General features: G+C 43.2%; 2 protein-coding genes across 2 annotated transcripts in view; both read left to right on the forward strand.

Annotated features, from left to right (window-relative positions):
* Positions 1–841: 841 nt before the first annotated feature.
* LOC307052557 (neuronal vesicle trafficking-associated protein 1-like) lies at positions 842–1,390 on the forward strand (the record flags this gene model as incomplete). Its single annotated transcript, XM_079703523.1, has 1 exon — positions 842–1,390. The coding sequence occupies exon 1, from the start codon at positions 914–916 to the stop codon at positions 1,388–1,390; it is 477 nt and encodes a 158-aa protein (XP_079559649.1). The 5' UTR covers positions 842–913.
* Positions 1,391–12,563: 11,173 nt separating this feature from the next.
* The window catches only part of TRPC7 (transient receptor potential cation channel subfamily C member 7), a gene marked incomplete at both ends in the record, with an annotated part of 130,040 nt that continues 119,586 nt past the window's right edge, over positions 12,564–23,017 (forward strand). The window contains one exon of the mRNA XM_079701773.1: positions 12,564–13,316. Coding sequence (XP_079557899.1) covers positions 12,564–13,316 — 753 coding nt within the window. The remainder of the gene's footprint in view (positions 13,317–23,017) is intronic.

Raw genomic sequence — 23,017 nt, forward strand, 5'->3', positions numbered from 1 at the left:
GGGGCCCCAAAAGGAGCTAACACCAGAAGGGTTTGAGCACGTCAGAAGGTAAAATGAGCAGAAAACTAAATAGAGCCCAAATTTTTAAAAATCACAAGACTGAACAACAATACTTTTTTTTTTAATCTCAAAATACTAGGTATAATTTAAAAGCCTTCCTCTGTGATTACTTTTGTTTATCTTTTACAAATGACTTCAGTGAAGTACTCAACGCATGGAGACATGACCAGTAACAAAAAGGCAACTGGGAAGATGGAAAAATAGTTCAAAACCAACCCCCAAGTGCTTACTCTTTAGAACAGATACTTTCTTATTGAAATGTATGCCATTCTAATATTATCTGAATAATATGAGTGTGGGTAGACTAGAAAAAGAGGCTAGAAAATGTGGGTAGGGCCAATTGGAGAATAAAAAAGTTTGAGAGGTTCAAGTTTGTAGAGACTTAGGGACCTGGTCCAGACTCTCTATTTTACAGTTAAAGCATCTTGAACTGGGAACCTGCTCAAGAGTCCAGATGAGCTAGACATGGGATATCCAGCTCAAGCTCAAATTACACGACAGCTATTATTATCTCCAGTCTGCCATTTTAAAACCCAGACAAACTAAAAGGTTCAGTAACTTTTCCAGAGTCACAAGGCTGGCAAAAGGTGGAGCCAGGATTCCAACTCTAGACCTTTTAACTTGAAAGCCTGTCTCTCAGCCCCACTTGTCTCAAGATCTTCATCTGAGATTGCTGTGAGCAGGAGCAGGCAACACGGAAGCTCAGAGCACGGTCGGAGCCCAGACCTGCCGGAGCGGGGCGTGGGGTGGCAGCCTTGGGTCTCCCAGAACCTTGGTGAAGTTGGGAAACAATTTCGTGGAGAAGGGCACCAAGCAGCCGCTGCTGGAGGATGGCTTCAACACCATCCCCCTGATGACGCCCCTTGATGTCAATCAGCTGCAGTTCCCGCCCCCGGATAAGGTGGTCATGAAAACTAAGACTGAAAATGAACCTGACCAAAAGAAAGGCAAAGCACGTCCTCCCAAGATAGCCGAGTTCACTGTCAGCATCACTGAGGGTGTTACCGAGAAGTTCAAGGTGTCTGTGCTGGTCTTGTTTGCCCTGGTCTTCCTCACCTGTGTCATCTTCCTGGTCGTCTACAAGGTGTACAACTATGACTGTGCCTGTCCTGATGGCTTCACCCTCAAGAACACCCAGTGCACCCCAGGAGGCTTGGAGAGCTACTATGCGGAGCAAGACTCCAACGCCCGGGAGAAATTTTACACCGTCATCAACCACTACAACCTGGCCAAGCAAAGCATCACCCACTCGGTGTCGCCGTGGATGTCAGTTCTGTCGGAAGAGAAGCTCTCAGAGCAGGAGACTGAGGCTGCTGAGAAATCTGCTTAGTGAGGTGGGCAGGTTCCTTACAGTGTCACTGGAAGGTAACAAAGGGACTCTGAGGGACATTTCATTAAATATAATTACTGATAATTTAGAGGTTACTCATGTATGGTGCAACTGCTTCTGTTTGCTAATGCTGCTTTGCAAATACAGCTTGCTGCAGACCACCATGGGCATAAAATCAAGTGCATATCAGCATTGCTTAAAGAGCTCCGACACCCCTTTCCATGTTAAAGAATCTTAATTTAGCGACTTAACTGGGATTTATTGGATGCTGTCAAAAAATAAATTTACACTGGATATGCAAGGGATTCGACTTCAGATAAATATGCATTTTGTGGGATTGATTTTTTTAAACCACCTTGCCGTTTGCAAACCTTACTCCATAGCCATATCTAGAGTGACCCCTTGCTTTGCTAAGAGCAAGATGTACTGCACGTTTCTTCCCACCTCCAGCCAATGGCAATACTGCAAATGGTCAAGACGCAGCATAGTGAGCGGCAGAGTGAAGGAAGGAAAGATGCCATCAGGTCACAGTTGTGCCCTTGCCTACCCTGTGCTCACTGCTGAGTGCACAGGTGCTGCAGCAGGTCGGCTCAGGCCGGGGTCACTGCTGTGGGCAGAAGGTTGCCTCTCAGTACACAGGACGCCCACTGGGCAGGGGAGCCATGTTTCCCTCAGTGCATGTGGACTGGGTCAGAGCATGTGAGGTGGGGACTCTGGGAAGAGGGGACCCGGGGCCACAGGCTGCAGAACCCATTTCCCTGTAGCTAGTCCATCTGCTCTGTGATGGGCTGAGTAGGAATGAAATCTACTGGCCCGTTTGTTCACATCTATTATGAATAAGTTTGCACCAACAGCCGTATTAGCTACTTAGTTTTAAAACAATTAGCTGGGTGAGGAAAGTTAAAGTGTAATTGCTGGTAAGCCAAGGCTACTTTAATTTTTATTTTGTGGGACAGATGTAACTCCTTTGATGTAAGAAACAGGCAGGAAGAGGGGGAAGATGGCGGAAGAGTAAGACGCAGAGATCACCTTCCTCCCCACAGATACATCAGAAATACATCTACACATGGAGCAACTCCTACAGAACACCCACTGAACGCTGGCAGAAGACCTCAGACCTCCCAAAAGGCAAGAAGCTCCCCATGTACATGGATAGGGCAAAAGAAAAAAGAATAAACAGAGACAAAAGGATAGGGACGGGACCTGCACCAGTGGGAGGGAGCCGTGAAGGAGGAAAGGTTTCCACACACTAGGAAGGCCCTTCGTGGGCGGAGACTGCAGGTGGCGGAGGGGGAAGCTTCAGAGACACAGAGGAGAGCGCAGCAACAGGGGTGCGCAGGGCAAAGCGGAGAGATTCCCGCACAGAGGATCGGTGCCAACCGGCACTCACCAGCCCGAGAGTCTGCTCACACGCCGGGGTGGGCGGGGGCTGGGAGCTGAGGCTCGGGCTTCGGAGGTTGGATCCCAGGGAGAGGACTGGGGTCCGGGAAAAAGTCTGGAGCTGCCGAAGAGACAGAGACTTTTTCTTCCCTCTTTGTTTCCTGGTGCGCGAGGAGAGGGGATTAAGAGCGCTGCTTAAAGTAGCTCCAGAGATGGGCGTGAGCCGCAGCTAACAGTGCGGACCCCAGAGACGGGCATGGGACGCTAAGGCTGCTGCTGCACCACCAAGAAGCCTGTGTGTGCGCACAGGTCACTATCCACACCCCCCTTCCGGGGAGCCTGTGCAGCCCGCCACTGCCAGGGTCCCGGGATCCAGGGACAACTTCCCCGGGAGAACACACAGCACAATTCAGGCTGGTGCAACGTCCCACCAGCCTCTGCCGCCGCAGGCTTGCCCTGCATCCGTACGCCTCCCTCGCACGGGCCTGAGTGAGCCAGAGCCCCCGAATCAGCGGCTCCTTTAACCCCGTCCTGTCTGAGGGAAGAACAGACACCCTCAGGTGACCTACATGCAGCGGCAGGGCCAAATCCAAAGCTGAACCCCGGGAGCTGTGCAAACAAAGAAGAGAAAGGAAAATTTCTCCCAGCAGCCTCAGGAGCAGCGGATTAAATCTCCACAGACAACTGGATGCACCCTGCGTCTGCGGAATACCTGAATAGACAACGAATCATCCCAAATTGAGGAGGTAGACTTTGGGAACAACAATATATTATTTTTTCCCCTTTTCCTCTTTTTGTGAGTGTGTATGTGTATGCTTCTGTGTGAGATTCTGTCTGTATAGCTTTGCTTTCACCATTTGTCCTAGGGTTCTGTCCGTCCGTTTTTTCTTTTTTTTCTTAATAATTATTTTTTATTTTAATAACTTTATTCTATTTTATTTTATTTTATCCTCTTTCTTTCTACTTTTTCTCCCTTTTATTCTGAGCCGTGTGGATGAGAGGCTCTTGGTGCTACACCCAGGAGCCAGTGCTGTGCCTCTGAGGTGGGAAAGCCAACTTCAGGACACTGGTCCACAAGAGACCTCCCAGCTCCATGTAATTTCAAACGGCGAAACTCTCCCAGAGATCTCCATCTCAAAAGCAACACCCAGCTTCACTCATCGACCAGCAAGCTACAGGGCTGGACACCCTATGCCAAGCAACTAGCAAGACAGGAACACAACACCACCCATTAGCAGAGAGGCTGCCTAAAATCATAATAAGGCCACAGACACCCGAAAACACACCACCAGATGTGGACCTGCCCACCAGAAAGACAAGATCCAGCCTCATCCACCAGAAAACAGGCACTAGTCCCCTCCACCAGGAATCCTACACATCCCACTCAACCAACCTTAGCCACTGGGGACAGACACCAAAAACAACAGGAACTACGAACCTGCAGCCTGCAAAAGGAGACCCCAAACACAGTAAGATAAGCAAAATGAGAAGACAGAAAAACACACAGCAGATGAAGTAGCAAGATAAAAACCCACCAGACCTAACAAATGAAGAGGAAATAGGCAGTCTACCTGAAAAAGAATTCAGAACAATGATAGTAAAGATGATCCAAAATCTTGGAAATAGAATAGAGAAAATGCAAGAAACATTTAACAAGGACCTAGAAGAACTAAAGAGGAAACAAGCAACAATGAACAACACAATAAATAAAATTAAAAATACTCTAGAAGGGATCAATAGCAGAAAAACTGAGGCAGAGAAATGGATAAGTGACCTGGAAGATAAAATAGTGGAAATAATTACTGCAGAGCAGAATAAAGAAAAAAGAATGAAAAGAACTGAGGACAGTCTCAGAGACGTCTGGGACAAGATTAAATGCACCAACATTCGAATTATAGGGGTCCCAGAACAAGAAGAGAAAAAGAAAGGGACTGAGAAAATAATTGAAGAGATTATAGTTGAAAACTTCCCTAATATGGGAAAGGAAATATTTAATCAATTCCAGGAAGCACAGAGAGTCCCATACAGAATAAATCCAAGGAGAAACAAGCCAAGACACATATTAATCAACTGTCAAAAATTAAACACAAAGAAAACATATTAAAAGCAGCAAGGGAAAAACAACAAATAACACATGAGGGAATCCCCATAAGGTTAACAGCTGATAATTCAGCCGAAACTCTGCAAGCCAGAAGGCACTGGCAGGACATATTAAAAGTGATGAAGGAGAAAAACCTACAACCAAGATTACTCTACCCAGCAAGGATCTCATTCAGATTTGATGGAGAAATTAAAACCTTCACAGACAAGCAAACCTGAGAGAGTTCAGCACCACAAAACCAGCTTAACAACAAATGCTAAAGGAACTTCTCCAGGCAAGAAACACAAAAGAGGGAAAAGACCTACAATAACAAACCCAAAACAATTAAGAAAATGGGAATAGGAACATACATATCGATAATTACCTTAAATGTAAATGGATTAAATGCTTCCACCAAAAGACACAGAGTGGCTGAATGGATGCAAAAACAAGACCCATATTTATGCTGTCTACAAGAGAACCACTTCAGACCTAGGGACACATACAGACAGAAAGTGAGGGGATGGAAAAAGATATTTCATGCAAATGGAAATCAAAAGAAAGCTGGAGTAGCAAATCCCATATCAGACAAAATAGACTTTAAAGACTACTAAAAGAGACAAAGAAGGACACTACATAATGATCAAGGGATTGATCCAAGAAGAAGATATAACAATTGTAAATATTTATGCACCCAACATAGGAGCACCTCAATACATAAGGCAAATACTAACAGCCATAAAAGGGGAAATCGACAGTAACACATTCATAGTAGGGAACTTTGACACCCCACTTTCACCAATGGAGAGATCATCCAAAATGAAAATAAATAAGGAAACACAAGCTTTAAATGATACATTAAACAAGATGGACTTAATTGATATTTATTGGACATTCCATCCAAAACCAACAGAATACACATTTTTCTCAAGTGCTCATGGAACATTCTCCAGGACAGATCATATCTTGGGTCACAAATCAAGGCTTGGTAAATTTAAGAAAATTGAAATTGTATCAAGTATCTTTTCTGACCACAATGCTATGAGGCAAGATGTCAATTACAGGAAAAGATCTGTAAAAAATACAAACACATGGAGAGGGCTTCCCTGGTGGTGCAGTAGTTGAGAGTCCACCTGCCGATGCAGAGGACGCAGGTTCGTGCCTTGGTCCGGGAAGATCCCACATGTCACGGAGCGGCTGGTCCTGTGAGCCATGGCCGCTGAGCCTGTGCGTCTGGAGCCTGTGCTCCGCAACAGGAGAGGCCACAGCTGTGAGACGCCCATGTACCGCAAAAAAAAAAAAAAAAAACAACACATGGAGGCTAAACAATACACTTAATAATGAAGTAATCACTGTAGAAATCAAAGGGGAAATCAAAAAATATCTAGAAACAAATGCCAATGGAGACACAACAACCCAAAACCTATGGGATGCAGCAAAGGCAGTTCTAAGAGTGAAGTTTATAGCAATACAATCCTACCTTAAGAAACAGGAAACATCTCAAATAAACAACTTAACCTTGCATCTAAAGCAATTAGAGAAAGCAGAAAAAAAAAACCCAAAGTTAGCAGAAGGACAGAAATCATAAAGATCAGATCAGAAATAAATGAAAAAGAAATGAAGGAAATGATAGCCAAGATCAATAAAACTAAAAGCTGGTTCTTTGAGAAGATAAACAAAATTGATAAACCATAAGCCAGACTCATCAAGCAAAAAAGGGAAAAGACTCAAATCGATAGAATTAGAAATGAAAAAGGAGAAGTAACAACTGACACTGCAGAAATACAAAAGATCATGAGAGATTACTATAAGCAACTCTATGCCAATAAAATGGACAACCTGGAAGAAATGGACAAATTCTTAGAAATGTACAACCTACCGAGACTGAAACAGGAAAAAAATAGAAAATATGAACAGACTAATCACAAGCACTGAAATTGAGATTGTGATTAAAAATCGTCCAACAAACAAAAGCCCAGGACCAGATGGCCTCACAGGTGAATTCTATCAAACATTTAGAGAAGAACTAACACCTATCCTCCTCAAACTCTTCCAAAATATAGCAGAGGAAGGAACACTCCCAAACTCATTCTACGAGGCCACCATTGCCCTGATACCAAAACCAGACAAAGATGTCACAAAGAAAGAAAACTACAGGCCAATATCACTGATGAACATAGATGCAAAAATCCTCAACAAAATACTAGCAAACAGAATCCAACAGCACATTAAAAGGATCACACACCATGATCAAGTGGGGTTTATTCCAGGAATTCAAGGATTCTTCAATATACGCAAATCAATCAATGTGATACACCATACTAACAAATTGAAGGAGGAAAACCATATGGTCATCTCCATAGATGCAGAGAAAGCTTTCGACCAAATTCAACACCCATTTAATATAAAAACCCTGCAGAAAGTAGGCACAGAGGGAACTTTCCTCAACATAATAATGGCCATATATGACAAACCCACAGCCAACATCATCCTCAATGGTGAAAAACTGAAACCATTTCCACTAAGATCAGGAACAAGACAAGGTTGCCCACTCTCACCACTCTTATTCAACATAGTTTTGGAAGTTTTAGCCACAGCAATCAGAGAAGAAAAAGAAATAAAAGGAATCCAAATCAGAAAAGAAGAAGTAAAGCTGTCACTGTTTGCAGATGACATGATACTCTACATAGAGAATCCTAAAGATGCTACCAGAAAACTACTAGAGCTAATCAATGAATTTGGTAAAGTAGCAGGATACAAAATTAATGCATAGAAATCTCCTGCATTCCTATACACTAATGATGAAAAATCTGAAGATGAAATTAAGAAAACACTCCCATTTACCACTGCAACAAAAAGAATAAAATATCTAGGAATAAACCTACCTAAGGAGACCTAAGACCTGTATGCAGAAAATTATAAGACACTGATGAAAGAAATTAAAGATGATACAAATAGATGGAGAGATATACCATGTTCTTGGATTGGAAGAATCAACATTGTGAAAATGACTCTTACTACCCAATGCAATCTACAGAATCAATGCAATCCCTATCAAACTACCACTGGCATTTTTCACAGAGCTAGAACAAAAAATTTCACAAGTTGTATGGAAACACAAAAGACCCCGAACAGCCAAAGCAATCTTGAGAACGAAAAATGCAACTGGAGGAATCAGACTCCCTGACTTCAGACTATACTACAAATCTACAGTAACAAAGACAGTATGGTCCTGGCACAAAAACAGAAATATAGATCAATGGAAAAGGATAGAAAGCCCAGAGATAAACCCTCGCACATATGGTCACCTTATCTTTCATAAAGGAGGCAAGAATATACAGTGGAGAGAAGACAGCCTCTTGAATAAGTGGTGCTGGGAAAACTGGACAGCTACATGTAAAAGTATGAGATTAGAACACTCCCTAACACCATACACAAAAATAAGCTCAAAATGGATTAAAGATCTAAATGTAAGGCCAGAAACTATCAAACTCTTAGAGGAAAACATAGGCAGAACACTCTATGGCATAAATCACAGCAAGATCTTTTTTGACCCACCTCCTAGATAAATGGAAATAAAAACAAAAATAAACAAATGGGATCTACTGAAACTTCAAAGCTTTTGAACAGCAAAGGAAACCATAAACAAGACCAAAAGACAACCCTCAGAATGGGAGAAAATATTTGCAAATGAAGCAACTGACAAAGGATTAATCTCCAAAATTTACAAGCAGCTCACGCAGCTCAATAACAAACAACCTAACCCAAAAATGGGCAGAAGACCTAAATAGACATTTCTCCAAAGAAGATATACACATTGCCAACAAACACATGAGAGAATGCTCAACATCATTAATCATTAGAGAAATACAAATCAAAACTACAATGAGATATCATCTCACACCAGTCAGAATGGCCATCATCAAAAAATCTAGAAACAATAAATGCTGGAGAGAGTGTGGAGAAAAGGGAACCCTCTTGCACTGCTGGTTGGAATGTAAATTGATACAGCCACTATGGAAAACAGTATGGAGTTTCCTTAAAAAACTACAAATATAACTACCATATGACCCAGCTATCCCACTACTGGGCATATACCCTGAGAAAACCATAATTCAAAAAGAGTCATGTACCAAAATGTTCATTGCAGCTCTATATACAATAGCCAGGAGATGGAAGCAACCTTAGTGTCCATCATCGGATGAATGGATAAAGAAGTGTGGCACATATATTCAATGGAATATTACTCGGCCATAAAAGGACGGATTTGAGTTATTTGTAGTGAGGTGGATGGACCTAGAGTCTGTCATGCAGAGTGAAGTAAGTCTGAAAGAGAAAGACAAATACCGTATGCTAACACATATATATGGAATCCAAGGAAAAAAAAAAAAGCTCATGAAGAACCTAGGGGTAAGACAGGAATAAAGACACAGACCTACTAGTGAATGGCCTTGAGGATATAGGGAGGGAGAAGGGTAAGCTGTGACAAAGTGAGATAGTGGCATCGACATATATACACTACCAAATGTAAAATGGATAGCTAGTGGGAAGCAGCCACATGGCACAGGGAGATCAGCTCGGTGCTTTGTGACCACCTAGAGGGGTGGGATAGGGAGGGTGGGAGGGAGGAAGACGCAATAGGGAAGAGATATGGGAACATATGTATATGTATAACCGATTCACTTTGTTATAAAGCAGAAACTAACACACCATTGTAAAGCAATTATACTCCAATAAAAATGTTAAAAAGAAAAAAAAAAGAAACAGGCAGGAATGCTGGAGAGGGTGTGGAGAAAAGGGAACACTCTTGCACTGCTGGTGAGAATGTGAATTGGTACAGCCACTATGGAGAACAGTATGGAGGTTCCTTAAAAAACTAAAAATAGAACTACCATATGACCCAGCAATACCACTACTAGGCATATACCCTGAGAAAACCATAATTCAAAAAGAGACATGTACCAAAATGTTCATTGCAGCTCTATTCACAATAGCCCGGAGATGGAAACAACCTAAGTGTCCATCATCGGATGAATGGATAAAGAAGATGTGGCACATATATACAATGGAATATTACTCAGCCATAAAAAGAAACGAAACTGAGCTATCTGTAATGAGGTGGATAGACCTAGAGTCTGTCATACAGAGTGAAGTAAGTCAGAAAGAGAAAGACAAATACCGTATGCTAACACATATATATGGAATTTAAGAAAAAAAAATGTCATGAAGAACCTAGGGGTAAAACAGGAATAAAGACACAGACCTACTTGAGAATGGACTTGAGGACATGGGGAGGGGGAAGGGTAAGCTGTGACAAAGCGAAAGAGAGGCATGGACATATATACAGTACCAAACGTAAGGTAGATAGATAGTGGGAAGCAGCCGCAGAGCACAGGGAGATCAGCTCGGTGCTTTGTGACTGCCTGGAGGGGTGGGATAGGGAGGGTGGGAGGGAGGGAGACGCAAGAGAGAAGGGATGTGGGAACAGATGTATATGTATGACTGATTCACTTTGTTATAAAGCAGAAACTAATAAAAAATAAAAAAATAATAAAAAAAGAAACAGGCAGGAAAGGCTAGGAGGATGGCTGGCGTTGCACCCTTGCAAGTCCAATTATGACATTTTCATTCACAATCTTTTTAAGACAATTATGTTTCAACCTGAATCTTGACAGTAAAGTATATGTTTACGAAATTGCCAGTTAGATAAACTAAGTGTGTAAGATGATTAAACAGAAAAAAGACATTCATGGACATTTTTTTCCATGTTATTTAAATGTGTCGTTTCTGGTGGACATGTCAAAAGTTTCACTGTTTTTTTAGATCAAAAATAAATGACAAATAGTGCAAGATCTGTTGCGAACAACCATGGTGGTCATGGCCAACTCCATTACTGTTTCCTGAAATGTGCTTCCAAAACATACAGTGTTTTATTATCAAGGGTGTTTGGAAACAACGACCATGACCTCGGAGCAGTGGGTGGGCGTAGAGTCATGGACGTTGTGAAGCTGTGGCGACACATAAGAGCAATAACTACATGCTAAAACTTCTTCTGTGTAGAGATATCATCTATCAGCAAATTCCAGCCCATGTCAATGCAGTGCCAAGGCAACCCTATTTGTATTTTCTAGTAGACATGTATTTTATTGACTGTAAGTTCATTCACATGTAACTTTTGACATTTTCACTCTGTGCAAATAAAGAACACAGGACCCCCCCCCCAAAAAAATATCTTCATCTGAGATAAGGATAATAATAGTATCTACGTCATAGGGTTTATGCAAGAATTCCACAGGCAATACATATGAAGTATATTAACCTCTTAGTATAGTTCCTGGCATATCAGAAGTGCTTAATATATGTTGACTACTACTAATAGTATTAGTATTAATGTCTACACTATGCCAAAATGGGAAAGAACAACGTGTTAGAAATGAACCATCTGTAGAGATGTGGATGGACCTAGAGACTGTCATACAGAGTGAATTAAGTCAGAAAGAGAAAAACAAATATCGTATATTAATGCATATATGTGGAATCTAGAAAAATGGTACAGATGAACCGGTTTGCAGGGCAGAAATAGAGACACAGATGTAGAGAACAAACATATGGACACCAAGGGGGGAAGTGGGGCGTTGCGGGGGGGGGATGGTGGTGGTGAGATGAACTGGGAGATTGGGATTGACATATACACACCAATATGTATAAAACTGATAACTAATAAGAACCTGCTGTATAAAAAAATTAAATTTAATTAAATTAAAAAAAAAAAAGAAATGAACCCAGCATATAAATTAACCTGTTTTTCCATCCACATAAAAATCTAGGTTTGATCTTAAGAAACTGTGGCTGAATTTCCTCAGGAAGGCTGTTTCAGTGGCCACCAGTAAGCAGCAATGAGTCTAGGCCTGCTCCGTGCAACACCTTGCCCTTTAGTAGGTGCTCAGTCTGCATGGGGACGAGCACTAAAGCACAGTCCCGCTATAGTAATAGCACTGAAACAGAGGTGTGTGGCCATGCCTGCATGTTGCTGCAGTTTTGTCATAGTGTGGGAGCTCAGTGGGGGTAATACACCTGAAGCAAAGGCAGCAGTATCCATGGTGGCCATTTCTGTGGCAGAACCCCTGAAGAACTAGGCACATCAACAGGCAGGAGGGGACAATAAAACTAACGTGGACTGAGTACTTTCTACATGCACATTACCTCATTTAATCCTCCTACGGACTCTATGGCACACAAAAGTTATCCACATTGTAGTGGTAAAAGCACAGAAAAGCATTGTACTAAAGCACAAAGAAGTTAAGTGACATTCTCAACTTTGCACAAATGGAAATAAAACAGACAGCCCTTGGCCTGTTTCCACCACATCATGACCTCACACTCTCCACCTCCACCATTAGCTTGGCCTAAACCCACATTTCAGCTTTTCGGACACTCCTCCACCCAAGGCGGATAGATTGCTGTGTAACTTAACCAATATTCTTCCATTAGTATAAGAATAGTTCAGGTTATGAAATTTGTCTTAATCTCAGTGATAGGACAATAATTTCTAACAAGATTTCATAACTTCTCAAAATATTCCAATCACGATATTCTTTTTCATCTCAACAATTTTTGTTTGCTCTGCCCCTGGGGAACCTGCAGGATCCTGGGAGAGTCACTAGTATCTCTGCCTTATCACCCCACAGGTTGGGGAGCAGCACCTTCAGAAACATGCAGCGCCGGCACACGACACTGAGGGACAAGGGCCGCCGTCAGGCCATCCGGGGTCCCGCCTACATGTTCAACGAGAAGGGCACTAGCCTGACCCCCGAAGAGGAGCGCTTTCTGGACTCAGCTGAGTATGGCAACATCCCGGTGGTCAGGAAAATGCTGGAGGAGTCCAAGACCCTCAACTTCAACTGCGTGGACTACATGGGGCAGAACGCGCTGCAGCTGGCAGTGGGCAACGAGCACCTGGAGGTCACGGAGCTGTTGCTCAAGAAGGAGAACCTGGCACGGGTGGGGGACGCACTGCTGCTGGCCATCAGCAAGGGCTACGTGCGCATCGTGGAGGCCATCCTCAGCCACCCGGCCTTCGCGCAGGGCCAGCGCCTGACACTCAGCCCGCTGGAGCAGGAGCTGCGCGACGACGATTTCTACGCCTACGACGAGGACGGCACGCGCTTCTCCCACGACATCACGCCCATCATCCTGGCGGCCCACTGCCAGGAGTATGAGATCGTGCACATCCTCCTGCTCAAGGGCGCCCGCATCGAGCGGCCCCACGACTACTTCTGCAAGTGCAATGAGTGCACCGAGAAGCAGCGGAAGGACTCCTTCAGCCACTCACGCTCCCGCATGAATGCCTACAAGGGACTGGCAAGTGCTGCCTACTTGTCCCTGTCCAGCGAAGACCCTGTCCTCACCGCGCTGGAGCTAAGCAATGAGCTAGCCAGACTAGCCAACATTGAGACTGAATTCAAGGTAACTCTCCCACTTACCACTCTGCAGGCTGATTGCTCTGTGGGCTCTTCCGGGTGTGTCCAGGAGCCAAATGGGTTGTCTTCTGGTCTAACACTGGGTCTTGCCTATTCAGGCTCACAGGGAGGAAGGGAACTTCCTCAAGATGTGGCAGATGTAGGCCTGAAGGAAAAGCAGCCCATTAGGTGAAATATTTGAAACCGCATAAATGTGGTAAAGAGGTGACTTAAATGCAAATCCATACAGTAAAAGACATGCAGCACACAGGCAAGATTATACTATGGTTCTAGTATAAATGTCTCAGCTCTGCCCCAGGCAGCTCAGGAATGTCTAGGATACTTCTGGTTGTTTCCTAGTCCAGGTCTTGGACTTCTTGATTGTCTCACCTGTACAGTTTTCACATTTGTTTTGTTCATAGCTCTAACCCATCCTAGACTACTGTGTTGATCCTAGATTCAATAGCAATAGCTTGCTGAATTGAGAAAGGCTTGCAGTTATGTCAAAGAGCTGAGGAGGAGGTACACCAAAATAAAAATAAAACTCTCTCTGTAGAGTTGGGCTTGTCATCCCAGTAGATGGGCCCAAGGAGACACCCCCTGAGAATACTTGGAACTACCAGGTTAGTCCAGGAGATGGAGACCCATCTCCAAAGTCCATTATTCAATAGTGGTCCTGTGCTTTTACTGTCAACTGTCACTCCCCCGAAAGAGAAAACTGGGACCTAATTCTTTTGACAGTTTAGTAATAAATTAAAAGCAAATATTTAGTGGGCACTTACTGTGTACCAAGCACTAAGTTCCTTACCTATATGATGTTGTTTAATCCCCTCAACAACCATTGGTATGGGTACCATTATTGTGCCCATTTTATATGAAGGCACAGAGGTGGAGAGGTATCATGTAGCCAGTAAGTAGTAAAACCATTGTTTTAATCTAGGCACTCAGACCCCAGAGCCAGCTCTTAGCCATTCTGGGAAGTTGTGAGTCAGAGGCCTTGTTCATACATTGGGCTTCTCAGAGTTTCACTTGCCTCTATCTGAAAGATACCTTCCACCACAGAAGGTGTGGCTGAAAGAGTAGAAAATACAACTGGGCTCATAATTTCTCATCCTGCCATTCAGTCAGAGCCTATGATGCCATGAAGCATGCAAAAAGGTTTCACATGTTGGGCTGACACAAGATGTCACTGGCAGGAAAGGAGTTCATTGTCCAAATAAGATGTCAGGGCAAGAGATGCCCCTGCATGGGACACAATTAGGTGGCGAAGGATTGGTACCAACTCACAGCAAAGGAGGCCTCATGGACCATCCTGTTCAGGAAGATTTCAAAGGAGGAAACAGAATTGGGCTAGGCTTTAATGAGCAAAGGAATTGAATCAGTGGGAAGAGAGACGTAGGCATTCAGAGGAGGCCAGTGAAGGTGAGGTCCAGAATGGCCCACAGCAGACAGGGGACTGATGAGATACTCCATGTGACTACAATAAAGACTTCCTGTAGGGGCACCAGAAGGAAAGCTGAAGAGATGAGTGGGCAGGCCTCAGAGGGCCCTGCATGTCAAGCTAAGCAGTTTGGATATTATCCTCTTAGAAATGGAGAGCCTCTGAAAGTTTGTGATTAGGAGACTAAAAGGAAAGCTAGGGTTTTGGAAATTTACTTGACTGGTAGGTAACATGAATTAGAGGATTTGGAGTGTGAGACACTGAGACTGAAGAGGGGGACAATTTAGTTGTGCATGCATGAGGCCATTGAAGCCTCTCTGTAGGAATGGGATCACCCACAGCCAGGCACTGAAGAACCAGGCTTACAGGAAGCTGCAGGGCACTGCAAATTATGAATAGATGAAAAATCCTGTAATTAAACTAATTTTACTCCATCTGTCCCCTTATCTTGGATCCATCTACTGAACTGGAGCCACTTCCATAAACCCTGTAACATTCATAGCCTCATCTAGAAAAATTGGTGGGTGTAGATGTAGAGATTAACCAAAGAAGCTCCCAAGGAATGTGGCTATTGCTTCTCATTTCCTTGTTTCTGTACAATAAACTCCACCTACCAGCAATAAGTCCAGTGATGTCCCAAGGAAGCTTAGTGGAATTTTGCTTGTTCCCTAGGCTTCAGACTGAATATGCACAAGCATATAAAAGAAATGGCTAAGCCAATTAACTTAGATATTTCTGCCCAAGAAAAAAACAATTCAAGCAAAAAAATGTTTTTTGGATCAGATTATCTGGATAATTGCCCAATTCTCTATTTATCTGGAATCTGGGAGCATGCCAGCCTTACTAAATAAAATGATGCTACACTAACATTTGGAAGTACATCTGAGCCATTTGTTTTCTTTACTAAAACCCAAAGTCTGGCATATTTTAGTATATATAATAATCTAAAACTGGAAGTCTGCTGAAAGCATCTACTATGATATTTTGATTTAAAAAGTAAATTATGAAAATTACGTACAATTAAGAACACGACTAACATAATGACAAATCTTTTCTATAATGCAATGAATAAGAGTTAGCATAAATACATTTGCTGGCTATTAACATCCCCCTAGTTACCTTTGTTTGAAATACTGTCTTTCAGATTGTCGACAAATGGTGCATTATAAATTAACATAAGTCTTCCTTTAGAACTTTTTTATTAAACTGTCCTTGCATGTGCATTCCTGACATTATAAATCTTCTCAGAGAAGAGAGCAGCTTATTAGCAAGAGGGAAGTCAAACTGCAATAAAAGAATAAAGAGCAAGTGATGTGTTCTGAAATGTACTCTTCAGGAGTCTATTCTGCTTTAGAGGGACTACACATTGATGAGTGCAGCCATGTGTTATGGAGATGACCCAATGCCATCAACTGTATAAAAAAGCTATCAGGTTCTCACTGGAGGTGTCATAAGTCATCCTCCAGATCCTCTAAAACACTCATTCTGGGAGTGACTCTTCCTGACTAGAAAATATCATGCAGGAAAACCTGGATTCAGTTGCCCAAGCTATTGGTTTTTGTTTGTTTGTTTGTTTGTTTTTAAAGATGATGTTGGGGGTAGGAGTTTATTAATTTATTTATTTATCTTTGCTCTGTTGGGTCTTTGTTTCTGTGCGAGTGCTATCTCTAGTTGTGGCAAGCGGGGGCCACTCCTCATCGCGGTGCGCGGGCCTCCCACTATCGCGGCCTCTCTTGTTGCAGAGCACAGGCTCCAGACGTGCAGGCTCAGTACTTGTGGCTCACGGGCCTAGTTGCTCCGCAGCATGTGGGATCCTCCCGGACCAGGGCTCGAACCCGTGTCCCCTGCATTAGCAGGCAGATTCTCAACCACTGTGACACCAGGGAAGCCCCAAGCTATTGTTTTTAGAGTCTTTTTAATTTATCACCAGAAGAAAGTTTAGTCATTAGCAATAAATAGAGCCAATGTCAAGGTCTCCAGTAAATTCTGGCTGGAGTCAGATGCCTGCTAGCAAGCCATTATTTGTAGTGTGGAAATTATGCACATATTTTCTTACGTCTCTCTAATCTTCTTGGGTCTAGAAAGACATTAAAACTTGATGTGGCAGTGAGGTCTCCCTAATGCCATGAATGGTGCCCAGTAATCTAGTAAGCACTCCATAAATCCTTGAATAAAGGAAATCCTGAAAGGATAATCGTATCACTGATGAAGCAAGTGATTACTTTTATCTATGATTTAAACTCTTCCAACAACTATGGATTTAATAGAGGTATTTGATGGACCTGGTGAAATGAGGAAGCTCTAAAGATTACAAGGTGGTTGAAAACTAACACACGTTAATAACTGAAGACCGATCATATGCTGCACCGTCTGGTGTCAATGACCACTCAACTCCTGGAGGGCAGAGTGTTTTCCTGGTCTTGCCCACACTGAACAGAACATGTGTCATCTTGGAGCACTGCCCACAAATGGCATTTTGGTTAACTGATTTATCTACACAGTAGGAGACAAAGAAAGGGAAACTCTATCGGATAGACTTTTCAGAGGTGTTTCATCCTGATGGAACGGGCTTTCTGTGTAGAGGTGCCTGGAGTAGCCTGGAAAAATAAGAAATCTGCCTATCTCAGTTGAGTTACAGCTCTGCCACCATGAACACAATAAGGTCTTTACATTTCTCTTGAATTAGCCTGCACGGTTTCCTTCACTGATCATCCTTCTGATAAAATTGCTCAAGGTCCCCTTTATTTTGCTGGTATCTTCTCAGTCAAATTCCTGGGCATCCTGTCTAGGTGTATTGTTTATCTGTGGAGTTGTTATTTCAAAAGGATTACAGATTTGTTTCAAAAGGATTTCTCTTTCTTCCAACTTAGAGTTATGCCAACAGCAATGTCTGGTGGGGGTGGGGAGGGGATGGGGAAGGAAAGTATGACAAAGGAATACTGTAGAGGGCGGTTTAGGGGTTTGGAAGGAAAGAGAAAGCAGGATCAGGATTGGAGGTATTCCTCTTGCTTTCTCACCTTTTGCTCAAATTGAAAACGTACCCAGTGTTCCCAAGTCAAGAAACTGTGGAAGCCCAACAAACACTTTACCTTAGTTATTTAAGATTTGGTCATTCTGAATAATAAGCTGCAACTAAGAAGGCTTTTCCTGTTGACAAAACATCAGCATGGCGGCTGCAGACTGTGCTTCAGATACAAGCAATTTATTCTTAGAGACCACAGAGGGGAAGAGTAGGGGGGAAAGAAAGCTAAAGCTATAACTTCATCTTGCTTGAAGTGCTGATGATTTTTCTGTTTGTCGATGGGTTGTTAACTACATGCATTACGAAAAACAGATAATGAATTATGTATCAATGTTTCTGTTGCCATTTTAAGACCCATAAAAAACTCTCTGGGCCTAAAATACCACAAATTAAAAATGCAAATAATGATAAATCGGACCAATTTGCCACCTGCTACGATCTCTAGTGAGATCCCATTGTGAAGGTAAAGATGTTGAGATGACAGTTTGCAATTTGCTTGCAAACTTATCAAAATGGAAAAGGGAAGAGGAGGGGAGAAGGGGAAGGAGTGACTTCGTATTGTGGAACACATGTGAACCCTGGGGCCTGGAGCCACGAAGCTTGAGTAAAGCCCTCTCTGGGCCTGGGGCAGTACCAAAAGCTGAACAAGCCCATTGCCCCCAGCCTCCAGAGGAGTCTGTGTTTGCACCTGTTTCTCATATGCTTTGAATATTTTTAGTATTTTTAAATTTTATAGACCAACATCCTGGGAAAATACACTTCCTTGAAATCTGAAAGCTTGGCTAGTAGTGTAAACAAATGCCTGCTTAATATGCAGGAAATGACTTGAAAATTGTTTCCTTTTCCTTTGGGAAAACATTTTTAAGCTGTGACGGCTACAGGTCTTAAAAGCAAGCTGTTGTTGCTGTTGTTTAAGAGAATCAGGCAGAAACCTCCTCAAAGCACTCATGTATATACCATCCAAAAGACCCTCAGGGATCTGTGTCACCCAATCCCTCTGCTTGAGCATCTGAGGATGCAGAATGTAAGCACAGAAGAGATAGATCACAGATGTCAGGTGATGAGCTATAATGGGACAGCCCCCCCAACTAAGCACGCACAGGTAAAATGCGGCCAGAGCATGTGCGCTGGTCTCCATACCTGAGAGAAAGATTCAGGGACTGGCTTATCCCAGGAGAAGAGACAGAGGTGATTCTGCCCACGTTAGCTTTGTCTTTTTCTATTTTTCTACTTAAGTGTCTGGAGGAGCACTTTCACCAGAGCATTCATTAATGAGTCATCACAGGAAAATGAGCTAATTAATGTGTCCCTTAATGACAGTTTTTCATTGGGTCACAACTAATGCCTTAAATGATTTTTCCTCTTCTACTCTTTATGCCAAGAGTATCCGCCTCTAAAATACAGGGAGACAGTGTAAGTTGGGTGACAGGTATTCAGATGGGAAAAAGGAGGCCACTATGCTAGATGAGGACAAGGACAGGGGAGAGGCTTTGGGCGAGCACCCAGTGCAGCCATGCTTCATTTTCTCAAGGCTATGGAGTCGAAAGCACAGAGCTTGGCTCCGGAATCAGAATGACCTGGGTTCCAGTTCAGAGTCTTCTCCTAGCAACCATACAATCTTGGGCATCTATTGGAAGTTTGTTTTCTTATTTGAAAAATGGAGATGGGGGAGGGAACAGGTGTTAGGAAAGAATTGCAACAGAAATGGAATGTTTGCTTTCCCCACCCAAACATTTGCCCTTACCCTAATCTCTGTAAATGACATCTGGATGCACCCCACTGTTATGAGCTTTCAATGCCTCATCCCATTCAACCTCCAGAATGTCCTGGCACATATTAGATATGCAGTAAATATTAGTTCAGTAAATAAATGAGTCAGTGAGTGAATTAATGAATAATGACCTCCAAGGGTGTTGGTGAGGATTAAATGAGATGAAGAATATAAAACTCTTTGAAGAGGACCTGACCCATAGTAAGTACATAATTTTCCCCAGAGATCGCAGTGGGGATCCCTTTTTGTTCCCCAAAGCCCACTGGATTTTCAGCACCACCACTTTTCTTCCCAATAAACACAACTTAAATTTCAACACCTCCTCTGTTCAGAGGGTCTTCCCGATTTCTGCTAAGCTTCCCTCCCCAATCCCAAAGATATTTCCAGAATAAGAAAAAGTACAGGCTGTACGTGTGAGCTCCATGATTAACAATAGGTCAAGGGAGTATTTTCCAATTGGAAAAATGCAGACCACTGAAACTGAAGAAGCCTGGCGTGCTGCTAAAATATTGCTGTGAAAAGAAGCAACATGGGCAGGAAAGACAGAGGCTGCAAAGAGGGGGAGGGAGAAAATGGGCAAGCAGAGCTCCTGCCAAGTACAGACGGAGATTATTTTTTGAAAAATATCTCTGTGTTAAAGATTCATCACTACACACAAAAAAACTGGGAAAAAATCATTTCCTATACAAGTGCAACTATCAGTCTGAAATATCAGAGATATGGAGAAAATGAAGGCAGTTCTTAGAGGCTATCAGTCAATGAGTAGTAGCACAAATTACATCAAAAGGAAATGACGAAAATGTAGAGTTTTTCTCTGAAAAAAAAGTTACAATTCTATATATAAATTAATCATAATATACCAACAACAGGGAGGCATGTGTTTTACTAGCAGCAAATTCACATGCAGATTAAATGTGGAAAATATATGTCAGGTGGGTGGATGGAAATATGGTCTGTATACCTGTAGAATATCAGAACTGGATGGACCCTAGTTACAGAGCTATCTGAAAATTCAGCATTCGTGCAAAAAATACTTAATTAAGCCTCTAGTATGAGCCAGGCTCTGGGTTGGGTGCTGGGATGAAATGATGAAAAGGTAAGTTCCTGCCCTCAGGACCTTACAGTCTAGTGGAGGAGATAGGTGCTCTTCATATAATCACACAAATAGCTTTACAAATCATGCTGAGTGCTAAGCAGTAAAAGAGCAATTTTAAAAGCATTGAGTTACTGGGACAGCTGACTCTGTGTGAGTGTGTGCATGTGTTTAAAGATTTCTCAGAGATGACAATATTTAAATGAAAATGGAGGGTATGAGAGAGATAGACAGCAGGGAATGGGAAAGATGGTTCCAGGCACAGCAAGTGCACATGAAAAAGCCTAGTGAAGAGAGGGAAAAGAGAGGCCTGTGCAGAGAATTGTGACTAGCTCCCTATCATAGGGAGTAAACAGAAGAGGTGACAGGTGACAGAGGTGCTAAAGAACCACTCAGCCATGGCCTTACCACTTGGCAGCCTCGGTAAGAAGTTGGAATTCACCGTAGGGTGAATGGGGAGCTATCTGAAGGTTTCAGCAGGTGAGTGAGTGACTCCGCTTGGAAAGATCCACTCTGCCTAGTGTACAAAGTGGCTTGGAGGGGACAAGACTGGCAGGAGTTGGACAACTGCTGTAGGAAGGGGCAGTCCTCCCACGAAGGGGGGGGAGTGGCAGAAGGACCAGCATGTCTCAACCAGCAGGTGACTCACTGCAGCTGGAGTGACAGCACAGTCAGAGAAGGTGACGGCTCCTGGCTGTTTCCAGGACAGCTGTCTTATCTAGGAGTTCCCAGGAACTTCTTCTGTCCCTAGGGCCTCTCAGTGCTCTCCAGAGAGACACAGGGAGGGGAGGGAGAACAGAGCCAGCTCTTTATTTCTTCTCCAAGGTGGAAGCCCAGTGGAGTAGCAGGAGGGCAGGACAGTGATGAGGATTCTGACTTTCTACCTTGAACTTTGGAGGTACAGAAGGGCGTGCCCCAGGCTTGGCCAAACTATTCACGGCACAGCACTGCCAGCACAACGGTATCGGAAAGTGGGTTCAGAAGTGATAACCCCAGTATAAAAAGTTTTCCACTAGATTTCAATCTTTCCACTGTGCTTGTCCAGATTCTCAAGACATCTTTCTCCCTGTGTTTGCTGCATGGCCCAAGTAAAGTTTACATTAAAGTAGAGGAAAATATCTAATCTCATCTCTGATTTGTGTTCAACTGGAGCTCATTTTAGCATAAATAAAGGCACAGAGGAGACTGCTCCCTCATCTTCCTCCAAGACTCTGGATGTTGAGAATACCAGACCAGGAGGATACTGCAGGCAGATGAGGCTCTTCTGGGTACCCAGAATCCTCCTGGGTGAAATCCCAGTTGAGTTTAGGTGGATATATTAATTTCCTAGGGCTGCTGAAACAAAGTACCACAAATGTGGTGACTTAAAACAACAGACAGCCGGAGGAAGATGGCGGAAGAGTAAGACGCGGAGATCACCTTCCTCCCCACAGATACATCAGAAATTCATCTACACGTGGAACAACTTCAACAGAACACCTACTGAACGCTGACAGAAGACCTCAGACCCCCCAAAAGGCAAGAAACTCCCCACATACCTGGAGCCGGTTGGATGAAAGGCTCTTGGTGCTGCAGCCAGGAGTCAGTGCTGTGCCTCTGAAGTGGGAGAGCCAACCTCAGGACACGGGTCCACAAGAGACCTCCCAGCTCCACATAATATCAAGCAGCGAAAATCTCCCAGGGATCTCCATCTCAACACCAGCACCCAGCTTCAGTCAACGACCAGCAAGCTAGAGTGCTGGTCACCCTATGCCAAGCAACTAGCAAGGCAGGAACACAACCCCACCCATTAGCAGAGAGGCTACCTAAAAACATAATAAGGCCACAGGCACCCCAAAACACACCACCAGACGTGGACCTGTCCACCAGAAAGACAAGATCGAGCCTCAACCACCAGAACACAGGCATTAGTCCCCCCCACCAGGAAGCCTACACAACCTACTGAAACAACCTTAGCCACGGGGGACAGATACCAAAAACAACGGGAACTACGAATCTGCAGCCTGCAAAAAGGAGACCCCAAACACAGTAACATAAGCAAAATGAGAAGACAGAAAAACACACAGCAGGTGAAGGAGCAAGATAAAAACCTACCAGACCTAACAAATGAAGAGGTAATAGGCAGTCTACCTGAAAAAGAATTCAGAATAGTGATAGTAAAGATGATCCAAAATCTTGGAAATAGGATAGACAAAATGCAAGAAACAGTTAACAAGGACCTAGAAGAACTAAAGAGGAATCAAGCATCGATTAAAAACACAATAAATGAAATGAAAAATACTCTAGATGGGATCAATAGCAGAATAACTGAGGCAGAAGAACGGATAAGTGAGGTGGAAGATAAAATAGTGGAAATAACTGATGCAGAGCAAAATAAAGAA

This window comes from Hyperoodon ampullatus (genome assembly GCF_949752795.1).
Source record: "Hyperoodon ampullatus genome assembly, chromosome: 4".
Taxonomy (NCBI): Eukaryota; Metazoa; Chordata; class Mammalia; order Artiodactyla; family Ziphiidae; genus Hyperoodon; species Hyperoodon ampullatus.